The sequence below is a fragment of the Perna viridis genome, chromosome 14, assembly GCF_037379345.1.
Source record: "Perna viridis isolate PV_CMFRI_1.1 ecotype Kerala chromosome 14, ASM3737934v1, whole genome shotgun sequence".
NCBI classification, from domain to species: Eukaryota; Metazoa; Mollusca; class Bivalvia; order Mytilida; family Mytilidae; genus Perna; species Perna viridis.
The window spans coordinates 2,473,187-2,486,141 of record NC_142458.1 but is presented as its reverse complement, the minus strand read 5'-3'; the positions used below and the strand labels follow the sequence as shown (position 1 = coordinate 2,486,141).

The 12,955-nt window shown below is 33.2% G+C and overlaps 1 protein-coding gene across 5 annotated transcripts in view; it reads left to right on the top strand.

The window, feature by feature from the left end:
* LOC148597730 (uncharacterized) overlaps positions 1–12,955 on the top strand; it is a 14,583-nt gene extending 1,628 nt beyond the window's left edge. For 2 of the 5 annotated variants that reach the window (XM_088561798.1, XM_088561799.1), the window contains exons 2-8: positions 323–540; positions 1,433–1,581; positions 5,987–6,075; positions 6,863–6,999; positions 7,707–7,861; positions 8,313–8,549; positions 10,287–10,531. In XM_088561798.1, coding sequence (XP_088417924.1) covers positions 372–540; positions 1,433–1,581; positions 5,987–6,075; positions 6,863–6,999; positions 7,707–7,861; positions 8,313–8,549; positions 10,287–10,385 — 1,035 coding nt within the window. In that variant the 5' untranslated portion in view covers positions 323–371 and the 3' untranslated portion in view covers positions 10,386–10,531. Of the gene's footprint in view, positions 1–322; positions 541–1,432; positions 1,582–5,986; positions 6,076–6,862; positions 7,000–7,706; positions 7,862–8,312; positions 10,002–10,286 lie in introns of all 5 variants that reach the window. The other 3 variants (XR_015918654.1, XM_088561796.1, XM_088561797.1) reach the window with 3 other exon arrangements.

Below are 12,955 nucleotides of genomic sequence, written 5' to 3'. Positions count from 1 at the left end.
ATTGATATTGGTCAATATACAAAAAATGTACATGTAATATATCACTGAATAAGTATGTTAGATTTGAAAACTACCTCAATCTTGACTTAAGTTTTGCTTGTCAAATGCTTCTATGCATAGGTGTCATGTTTAGAAAGATGTTTCCTTGTTTTCTGTGTGAAACAACTTATGAATTAACAAGAATAGTCTGGTTGTTTTATTATCACATTTACTTAAAGTTTTCTCCTTTGGAGAAGAGATTAAAAAAATGGTGAGGGAATTAATTTTTGTTAGCTTTTAATTCAATTAATGACATTCAAGACTTGTACATTCTTTTTTACAGGAAACTGTTGTGTGTTTGGTATGACGATGTGGCAGAAAACACTTTCAGAATGCCTCGCTACATGCGCAACTCAAGATACAATAAGATCTTTCTCTTGATAGGGATAGGAGCTGTTGTTTTTATTTCATTTCAACTTTTGTCACTGAAGGTGTTGAGTAAATCGGCACGACATAAGTCAAGTCAACTAATTGAAGAATTTGAGGAAGATAATCATGATGGTAAATTTACAGATCATTTTAGAGGGGTCATGAGATGATCATGTCAGTGTTTCAGGATTTTCCATAGGAAAACTCCTAATGAAGATCAATCCCTATTTAATAATGCTATTGCACATCATGACATGTACTTTGTAATTGAGAACAATATGAAGTTTAAAAGGGGGGCAAAAACATTCTCTTGTACTTTAAGTACCAGTTCATCATCTTCATATTGATATAAAACTTAGACTCTTGCCAATTGTAGATGTGATTAATGGTGCAGAAAAACCAACCACACAAACTATGCTTTGTAGGTCTACACATGTTATATTTTTACATTACAACAGTCTTTTCTGTTTTCAGATCTGTATTTTTGAGAAAACCCTATATTCACCTCAAACTGATAAATCAAGAACAGTTCTTGTATCTCTTGCGAAGTGCCAACTACTTATACTATAACCGGCCATGTACTTTAACCCCACCCCCCTCCCCCCCATTTTTTTGCACCTGTCCCAATTTAGGCTTTTGTGGCCTCTGTATGTCTTGTTTCCTTTTCTACTGTAGTGTATTTTTATGTTACTTGAGTATATAGGGGCAACTCTTTCATTGTACCAGTGTATAATGATTTATTGGGGCCTGTGGCAGACTGTCCTGTGGTGTAAGGATTTTCCTTGTCGCATTGGACTGACATTTTCTTCCAGGTGGGGTTGTTGTCTCTTTGACATACATGTATTTACCAATGACTTACCTATTGTCTTTATATCTATATAATTTTTTTTATCTTGAAAGCACAACACACAAATGACAAACTAAAACTGTTTATGAACTACTAATGAAAGTGAAATCTGAAGGTTTTTGACATGAATAACATCCAGTCTAATTATTAGAAAGTTTGCTACTTAAATCATTGTAGATGCCATACAACAGAAAGAATTGGATACAGAGGAAGGAACCAAGAAGCCTCTTATTATTCCAAAATATGATTTCCCTGGTGTAGGTCCAGAAGATGTTGACCTTTATGTACCAGACAAGGATAACATGTTTACATGTATACATTCAAAGGTATTCTGGGTTGCCTTTTAAAAAATGAGATAAATAATCAAAAAATTGATCAAATTGCCTTGAAATTACCTGTGACTAAAGAGTCACTGAAGGCCAGACTAAGGTATTGTTTTTTCTGGTGTCAGCCACAGCATCGACAACCATATTAAGATTTTTATGTGAAGTTTTCTGATGAGGTAAAGTTTTAATATGAACCTTAGTGTGAGATCAATAACATCAGTATCACTACACCACAGATCCATATCAGTTCCATGCAAATACACCTGCAGTCATTAGGTCCATTGACTCAGCAATTTCTTGTTATTTTTCTGATTTGGTCAGTTTAGCATGAATAACTCATGAATTTGTTGCATTTCACCATATCCATTATTTTTTCAACAGCATTTTAATCAACAGTCACTAGCAAATTTTCAATAACAGTGACATGCAACAGGCAAAATATGTATTTGTGATAATTTATTAGATTTACTGTTTTCCATTCATAGCCTTCCACTAAACATTATATGATATCAAGCATCAGACTATTTTTGTAAATTGAGTTATAATTTCATTGAAATAGACTGAAAATGAACATTTCAAGGGCAGATAAACTCCGTCAAAAACATCATCTTTCTAAAATTCTAAAAGAAAAATTTGAGCTAATCCAGTGAGTGATGTAGAGATCAAGTAATGGTCTTTTAAAATAGAGAGAGCAACCTTGAGTGAAATTATATGGTCAGATCAGTGGGTTTTTTCATGCATGTTTCTAATTTCTCCCATTTTGCCTGATTCTTGACAGAACTTATCCTTGAATGGCCTAATGATACAGTTCACGAGTTGGAAATGCCAGTGAAAGAAGAGCATAGCCATGAATCTTTTACAATCAGTAAACCATTATTATGAGTTTAGCAATTTAAGCATGTTTTATGTTTATAAATTCTATACTCAATTAAAAGTTTAGAACTATGTTAAAGTTAAGCATTTTCAGAAACAAACTTTCCTAAAAGCAGTCGTATATAAACCCCGGCAAAAAAAAAATGAAAATTGAATGGTTTCTGCCTTACAACCAGCATGTGTTTAGGTGTTTCAAGTAAAGTAGAGTATGCTTACCATACCAGTGCACCTGGTCCATTCTCTCAGTTTTTAGTGAGGTTGAAGTTCCTTACATTATTTTGGTTATTTTATGTTCTTCGTAGTGTGTGTGTCATTTCCATGTCTTGTTATTGTCCCTGGAGTACATTCTTTAGATTTTTCCTAGAATCTTAGTTCCCTTGATTTCTCTTACAATGCATATAATTTAGAAAATTTACAGACTCTTTTGTGAAAAGGACTGTAGTTGTGGATTTTACAACACTGTCAGTGCAAAAAGGCATTCTGGTAGCAAATAGCTTTGTTACATTATTACTCAAGATCAAATTTACATCATTTAGGTTTAGACCATTTTTTATACTGGGGGAGGAGGGGTGGGATTATTTTGAAAAAAAAAAGAATTATTCCAAATTTGAGCAATATTACTCTGAGCCATGGACAGATAAAATCATTGCGCTGAGGCACTGAGTCAAGGAAGACCTCAAAGTAGTCAAAAATATTCATGTAACCAAATTGTAAGCTACATAAATGGATCAAAACTTAGTCCTTTTAAAGAATAACCATTTGTTTTAATGCAGTGTATATTCATACAGTCCATTTATCAATATATATTTTTGGAACTTCTTCTGTTCTTTTGTATTATTGCTTTTGGTATTCCTGGCGGTATGCGTACGTTGATGTCCTCAAATTTCCAAACACTTGAATCACCATTTCTTACAAAATATGAATTTCACTGAGAATCACTGACTATCAAAATTCGATGAATTTTCAAAGTAAGAATGGATCCACACCTTGAAATTTCGGTTTGGAGATGCATGTAGTAGAAATGAATCCTGCAGACTGGAGGAAGTTGAACAAAGGCTTAATAACAAGGGAGAAATGAGCAAAAAACTTTTCCTTGTTTGTGCTCACTTTGATTGGGAAATTTTTTGTAATAAATTTAAACTAAAATTTGTCCTTGTCATTGTTGTCTAGATTAGGTTTAACTCGTCGAAACTGTGCATGTATTTACAATAAATGATTACCTTTCTCTAGGAATTTTTCAGTACAAACAAGGATAAAATTCTTCTTGTAAAAATTACTATTTGAGCAATTTGAGATTCCAATTAAGTTGGAAAGTCAATGGTATAGAGATGTGGTAAATACAGGGAATATGATGCTCTTTGAATGTAAATCCGTCTTTTTTTCTCTCCAAAACAAAAAAGTTACTAGTGAACTCATATCCCATGAGTACCACTTTTATATAATAAATCACTATTGCTGTGTGTTTTATACCTGTCTGCCTTCAGTAATGTATGTGCATTTCTTTCACTTTTTTCTGCATGATTGTTTCACAAATATGTATAAGATTATAATACAAGTACAAGTAACTCTTATGTTTTGCAAATATATAGGTGCTAAGAAATCAGGCTTCATGTTTTTTATAGTTTTTTTTATTAAGAGATGTTGACATATACACTTACAGCTGCTTCATGCTACACATACATGTACCAGCACTTGAGAATCATGAACTTTGTTTCATGCTTAAATAGTGTCCCAGCACAGAAATGGTCTGTTTTACTTTTGCTTTCTTCTCACTTCATCTAGTGAAACTTATAAATGATAACCACTGAAAAGAAATGGAGGAAAAAATCACAACAGTGTCTGATACATGTATATGCAAAATATTACAATGTAAATTCATGAAAATATACATGTATTTAACCATATCATATGATATGGGGAAACCTCCTCTTGTTGGGAAATATTGTAATATGTACTTATAATTTCGTGCAAATCAGGCATTAATAAAGGTTGGGTGGTTATAACAGTCTCAGGTATTTACTGGTTTTTAAACCACCTGGTCAATATTTCCACAGTGATCAATACTGGTCGACTGAAAATTTACAAACAATATTTCTGTCATTATTCATAGTTTTTGTCCTACATTAAAAAACATGAATATAGTATTTATCTACTATATTTCAGTGTTCTTAGGTTTTATTCTTTTAATATCTCTATCAGCTGTATTAATTAAGAAAAAATAAACATTTCTTGCTCTTAAATAATTCAAATTTTTATCTGAAATAACACAACAAACTTTACAAAAATATACAGTGTATTTCATGAGCACATTTTTGTTTCAATAACTATTAATAACAGGTAACATACATGTTAGTAAGAGTAGAACAGGTTACTTTTCACCTGTCATTTCGTTTACCAGACAAAAACCTCCTAAATACAAAAAATGGAAAGCTTGCTTAGGATATTGCTTTAGGGCTTCTTCCATGTATGATTTTAGCTATCTGCTGATTTATAATGATGTTTGGACCCCCATTTTAAAATCTCTGAATCAATCCCTGAATGTTGATTTATCTATGAGCAATTAATGTCACATTGTGAAGTAGAAAACAAATTAGATGCATGTATTACTATATTACAAATATCATAATTTCATGTATGAAATCTTTAATTGATATTGTACTGCATATGCCAGTAACCATAGTTAGAGTACATGCACATGCGGTTTTGTAGTTTTCAGTGTAAATTTCTTGTTCACAGACATACAAATGTAAATTGCAAATTTTGCTAAGAAATATGACTACACTGTTCTACACTAGCAATAAAAACAGTATTCCTATTACCAGTTTTGATAATGTTAAATAACTGTGTACATACAAAGTATATGAATAAATAATGTATACCTTCAACACTTACCTTATACATTGTACATGTAAGAATGTCCATAAAAATCAGCTCTTAGAAAATGTCTACTTTTGGTAGTCTTGATAAATCCAACACATTTTCAATACACTTTGTGGACACAGAATTTCTAACATAACTGTGTCTTTCTTGTGTCATGAAAATCCTGTTTCTTACTTGATGATCTGCTTTCTAAATAAATGTATCTGGTATACCTTGACAAGAAATAGACTCCCTTGACAAAAATGATTCAATATTTCCACCATTACTTAACAATGTAGATTTAGCATGCCCTGTGAAGGTTTCCTCGTTGTTCAGTAAATACCAATGGGCGGCTTTGGGCATTTTCATCCTGGTTGTTGTTTTAAAATAAAATAATAAAATAAAATGTTTTAACTCCAGCTGCTATTGCAAAAAAAATATTTCCATGTGAAATGAATTTTCTACTTTAACAGAATCCCCTCGAGAAAAAAAAGGTTTCTGCCTTACCATACTGGTATATTTATAAGGACTTTTGTGCCTGTGATAATGCAGTGTAATAAAGGTCTTTAATTTTAGTTTCTTTCAGAAGAATGTACCATTCTGGTGTATAAATGTCTTTTGTACCTGTGACAACACTGTGTAATAAAGGTCTTTAATTCAAATTCTTTTTCAGAAAAAGGTGCCATTCAGGTCTATAAATGATGACTACTGTGATTGTGATGACAGTACAGATGAACCAGGAACCTCAGCCTGTGATTTTAAGTAGGTACTGAGAGTGCAACTGCACAACAGTGTTAAATCCCTTCTCATAATTTTTTTTTGAGGCAGTGATAGATTTAGGGGGTTTAGGGGTTGGAATCCCCCTTTTGCAGTAATTTTTTTTTGATTTCATGCAAAATATGGATGAAAATGTGCAAATAAAAGCCTGGAACCCATATCCCTATTTTTAAAAATTTCAGGATCCATCGCTGTGGCTGTGTGTGCCCTGGTTTTTTTATGGGTTCTATCAGCACCCTGCCCTTTTCTGTCAATTCTCCCTTTATTGATGTTATTGTTTTCATGATATACATTCAAATTTGCCTCCAACATTTTTAGTCCTATATTGAACTGGATTACCCTGCCTTTTCCAAAATCTGTAGGGAAAACTAGGGGCAGATCCAGACCCTTTGAAGAGGAGAGATGCCGGCCATGATTCCTCATAAACGAGGGGTGCTAGGACATTATTGGCCATTTTTTGTCAAGTTTACATATGAAAATGTCAAATGTTCCAATAAAAAGGGGGTGCACACCCCCTGCACCCTCCCCTGGGTTCTGCCATAGGAACACCATGGTATATTTAGTAAACTGCCTATGTGTCTGACTGTCTCTTTAATATGTTTAATATTTTGTTTGCTTGTGAACTAAACCCCTCCTAATTTGGGTACTCAATTGGTTTTGTAGAAATTTTGTAGGAATGTTAGGCATGTATATATATATGTAGATGTGGATAAAGGAATATAAGCAATGTCTAATGCCATTAATCTAGAAATTCATCATTTTAATTTTGTAGATTTTACTGTAAGCAACAGTTTCCCAATCAGCCATTGATTGTGTTACCTAGCAACAGAGTGAATGATGGGATATGTGATTGTTGTGATGGTAGTGATGAATGGAAGAAGACAGGACCACCAGAGGGTGTTATTCCAGGTAAGGTTAAAAAGTCTGCAAATAGTTCATGATGCTGAAGGTCATGTGGTAATATATGGAACGGTTGGTTGCCCAAATGATGCTGAGGTTATGTGATAATATATGGACCAGTTGGTTGCCCAAATGATGCTGAGGTCATGTGGTAATATATGGAACGGTTGGTTGGCCCATACACGGCATAAAAAATTCAATATTTAATTATTGATGCTTGATCTTGATTCACACTACAAGAAGTTAGCCGATGCATTGCATTATGGGTAATTTCCTGTATGAAAAACAAACTAATACATACATATGGACCAAAGTATAGCTGAAGTTTATTTTATGTTTTTGAGTGATCAACTGGTCAAAAAACATGTATTGCAATCTTACCCAATGAATTGTGTATCTCTCCATGATACCAATGTTAAACTGACACAAATTTCAAGATTGTATGACACATTTTCATGAAATATGACTAAAACTATGCATTGTCTTAAAGCTGCATGAACAGGTCTGCTAATGGAAAAACCTGGTATATACCGGTAAATTATAAGAGATTTAAAACACAAGAATTGTCCAATTCTTCAGCAATTAATATCAGGTAATTTTGGTGGGTGCATAATTTCACGACTTTTAATGTGATTGCTGTGTTTTTTTATCAACATTTAGTCTTTGTTTTAATCTACATTTTTATAAAATATTCTAAGATGTGTTATGTATTCCAGAAAACAGAGAATCCCTGATAGTTAAATATGCTCCATGTGATGACACCTGCGCCAGAATTATTCAGGAAAACAATGAAGATGCAAAGATACACAGTATGGGAAAAAGATTAAAACAGTCCTATATTATGGCTGCTAAACATGTCAGGGATAAAGAAGTTAGTTTTTTTTTTTAATATTTAGACTGATAACACTTTTCTCATTTAGGGAACCCATATGATTTTTATTGGGTGGGTGTGTGTGTGTGTGTCCAAAACTGCATTTTCCATTTTGCTGAAAATTGAGCATTGTGGTATGGTCAGACAGACATGTAACTTTTATGTAGGGTATCGCATATTACCTCACCACTTTGTGTGGTGGGGTACTAGAGACTCCAAAGAGATGAATTTCACTTGGTTCAATAAGCAACATTCTATTTTTGAGGTGAGCTAATTAAACAGCAGGAACTGTTATTGTTCTTATTCTTTTGTTTACAATCTTCAGTGGTAAGCAACTTTAAGATGTCATTTGTCCTTGGAATTCATATTGAAATTTTGAAAATTACTTTTTCAACATGTAAAGTAATTGAAACATTAGAAGTGTTTACAGTTATTTTTATTTTTTCTACAGAACTATGGCCCAAGTGGAGTATTCTATAAACTTAGCCAGACATGCTACACATACAAGACAAAAGAGTATGAATACAAGGTCTGTCCATTCAAGCGTGTCACGCAGGACCACTGGCCGGGGCAGGATTTTAACCTTGGGAAAGTTGCTAATTGGGTACACAAGAAAAATGGCCGGTATATTTTAAGAATGGATGGAGGTGACACTCATTTATGCCCTGATTTAGGGAGAAGATCTGTGGTATGTTATTAAAACTTAAGTAGCTATCCAGCTAAGAATCATGCAAAATATGATTCATGGGTTAAAAGCCTTCATATTTTTATTTTTGATATTTTGTTTCAATTGCCATAGTAAACAGAAATTAACATTCAGTTTTTCATATGACCCGTGTTCTTAGGAGATTAAAATAATATAGAATGCGCTGTAGATTTAAAAATAATTTTTAAACAACTTAATTACAAAAATAAAAATTTGTCACCTTTGTTGGGGTGTATCACATTTTTCAAATTTTGCATGATTCTTACAATGACAGCTACTTAACAAAAGAGAAAATTTCATAGATTTTGTAATTACAACTATTACAATTTTCCTAACATACAAAATACAAGAACAAAATGTATGGACAACCATCTGTTAAATGAAGTATTTCATCCAAACTGCAAAGAAATAATACTAACAAATATACTTAGCTATATTATAAGTGGATCTAATTTATTTTCAAGAATGGAAGGTCCAGGAATATTTCAAGATTAAAATCAATGATCTACTTGAAGAAATTAAAAATCCATAATCATGATATTGAAGCATTCATTCAAAGGTTTGTAGGTCTTGAAACCAGGTAAATGATATTTCATTGGTCCTAGGTCAGAAAATGGGGTCCCAGAGGCATAATCGTGGATTTAGGATTGGGAGGGTGTGCTGACTGAATAGTCTTTGAAGTCGCTAATCATCAAATATTCTCTGTCAGTGATTTTGGCTTACTATTGACATCTGAAATAGCACAAATTTGATGTTTTCTAAAATGGGGTGACTGCTGTTAAAATCTTGGTTCCCTTGATATGATTGTGTACTCTTTCATAACCGTGATGACCCAAATGGTTTCAATTACGGGAACCAGATTAAACAACTGGCAATGGCTATATATAGATATTGAGGTCCTGATAATATGTATGGCCTAGACAATATATAAAGTCAATTGTAACGAGTCTTTGTCTTTGAATCGGTAATTTTACATAAATTCAATACTAACTGATCATTTGATCTTTAATTTAATCTTTCTGTTCTCATAAAAGCAAAAAAAAGACACATAGGCATGTGTATGCTATTTTTTAATAGAGTTATGTTGTATGATATTGACCAGAGAACCAGACTAGGAACCAGATTAAACAACTGGCAATGTATATTCATTGATTTTAGGGTCGTTCTACTGTATATGACCTACATGTATATAGTCTTGTAACAAGCACCTGTGCCTGAATCGGAAACTGGGTAATGATCAGTGCTAACCAATCATTAAAAAGGGATCACACTGTAATGCTTCACAGTTTTTCATTTCAATTTAACTAATTTTTTTTCCCAAAAATACGAGAGGACGTTTGCCATGCCTGGATCCACCTTTGTTCCCAGAACTTGGGCCACCACTTATTTGAACCCCTAAGTATGCAGGCCTTATGGATGTCACGAATTTATTAGGTACTTTCATATGTCTTTTTCAAAAATAAAATATTTTCTTGCTCAAGAATAACTCTTTTTTACCATGCTTTTTATAAGGTAAAAAAGATGGTGGGGTGTAATGATTTTTTAAAATCATATTTTTTATTTAAAACATTATGACAACAGGGATTAATCAAACATATGATTTTCTTGAGAATAAATATTAGGTACAGGTTTGCCCCCAATTTCTGAAACTGAATCAGCTACTGGCTGCCATATTGAATTTCTTTACACACAGCATCATGGATTTTATTTTTTTTTCAGATAACATTCCTTTGTGGGTTACAAGACCGAGTGATTACCATACAAGAGGATGAAAAATGCTCCTATGCAATAAGATTTTCCACTCCAGCTGCCTGCTAATCAAGAAAAGGGGGAATGTGATCATTCAATTAAGGGACTGAATTTATGAATGGGCCTTGCGAATTAGAACTATCCTGGATCAGAAATTTAAACCAAAAAATTTCAATTGTTTGGACAGAAAACATCAAATTTATTGTCCAGGATAAAATAAATGACTCAAGCTACCCCATCAAAAAGTTTCCCCCATCAGAGAAGCAAAAACATGATTATTTACATATACAATACACTGAAAATCATCATTGACATTGATGTTATTATCATCGTCAATTTTATCCTCATTATCCATGTCATGGTCATTTTTTGGTTTTCATCACTGTCACAGTTTTTGTCAACGATGTCTTTGTTATCAATATCATTCATCATCTTTAATTTCATCCTCATCTTTTTCACTGTATTGGTCATCATTCAGTCATTGTAATTACCATTATCATCATCATTGACAATGTCATCATTATCATCATCATCATCATCATCATTAATATTATCGTAGTCATCACAATCATTGACAATATTATTATCATCAACAAATTCATCATCATCGTCATCATCGTCATCATCTTTTATGATTATAATGACCAACAGGGCATTAAAATATAATGCAATGATTCTGATCAAGATGTTAGTTCCCATGTTGTATACCTTTAATCAAACTGGAGATTTTCTGTTATATTTAAGTAAAATTTATATTCTAGGAATATGTGTATTGAGGAAGATTTTTAAAATAAAATATACTGATTATCATGAATGTATGAAAATTTCATTAATTGGTCAATATATGTCAGATTTGTTTTCTTTGGTCATTCATTCTTTTTGTTGCTTAGGAACTGAAAAAAAGATTGTTTAAAATCTTATTTACCACCAACCCTGGGAAATTCTACTACTTGTAAATGTGCAAAAAATAACACAGTTCTGGTGTGTGCTTTTCCAAGATCAAAATGCCTTTTATCGTGAGATTTTTTTGGATTTAATTTCTGGTTCAAGAAATGATATTGATATATGTCATTTTTTTCTTTCTTCAATTCTTTTTTTTTTTTATTTTGCATATTCAATTAAAAAAGAACTGTTAAAATGGTAATCCAAATATCACTTTCTGTCAACCACATTTTTTGTGTGTTTCAGTTCATCCTTTTGTAAGACACATAAGCACAAGAAATATCATTCATATTGTGTGTGTGTGTGTGTGTATTTGTAGAAAAATGGTATTTATTGTGAGTTTTTTTTTTATTTTGTCAAATCTGACACATTTCTGGTGAAGAATCAAGTCTGTATCAGCTTTTTTTTATTTCACTGTTACAACTAACCCAAAAAATTTGAAAGGGGGATGTCAGAGGGGCTATGGGCTATTTTTTGCTTTTTTCCCATAAGTTTGCTTTTACTTTAAAGAAAAACATTCCAACAAATAGTGTGTTTCTAGGCTCCTAGCACCTGAATTCCCCTTTTTTAAATCCACCACTGACTAAAAACTACTTACACAATGAATCACTGGACCCACCAGTTTGATTTTGTCTTTGAAATGCTGTGCTATCTTACACTATATGAAAATTACATGAAGATATGAAATTAACGTCAATTTCACCTGAGAGTTGAAGATCACATGAAATTCACGTTAAATATATGATGATAATTTGCCTTTGTTTTCATGAAGTGTTAGATTGTAACATTTTACAATAACCGTGAATGTTTATGGTATTTTTTTGAGTGGATCCAGAAATCATTAAAGGGGGTGTTAAAATGCAGAAATTTATGAAAGGGGGCTATCGTTTGATCATTTGCGCAATGTTGCCGTTATATTTCAGGAAATTTTCCTACGAAAAGGAGGAGGGGTTCCAACCCCCAGATTCCTTCCCTAGGATCTGTCACTGAAATGTTTGTAGAAAAAAATAATAATGAATTTCTAGCAGGCTACACGCTGGTACATCAAAATTGAATTTCTAGCAGGCTAAACACTGGCACATCGAACTGTATTTCTAGCAGGCTACACGCTGGCACATCACACTGAATTTCTAACAAAGTACACGCTGGCACATCACACTGAATTTCTAGCAGGCTACACACTGGCACATCACACTGAATTTCTAGCAAGCTACACGCTGGCACATCACACTGAATTTCTACCAGGCTACACGCTGGCACATCACACTGAATTTCTAGCAAGCTACACGCTGGTACATCAAACGAATTTCTAGCAAGCTACACGCTGGCACATCACACTGAATTTCTAGCAGGCTACACGCTGGCACATCACACTGAATTTCTAGCAGGCTACACGCTGGCACATCACACTGAATTTCTACCAGGCTACACGCTGGCACATCACACTGAATTTCTAGCAAGCTACACGCTGGTACATCAAACGAATTTCTAGCAAGCTACACGCTGGCACATCACACTGAATTTCTAGCAGGCTACACGCTGGCACATCACACTGAATTTCTAGCAGGCTACACGCTGGCACATCACACTGAATTATTTTGTATTTGATTCTTGTATATGTGTTTTGTATAATAGAAGTTGTGTTATTATGTTAAAACTTTATTGCTGATGTTATGCAATAAAATTTACCACTTTAA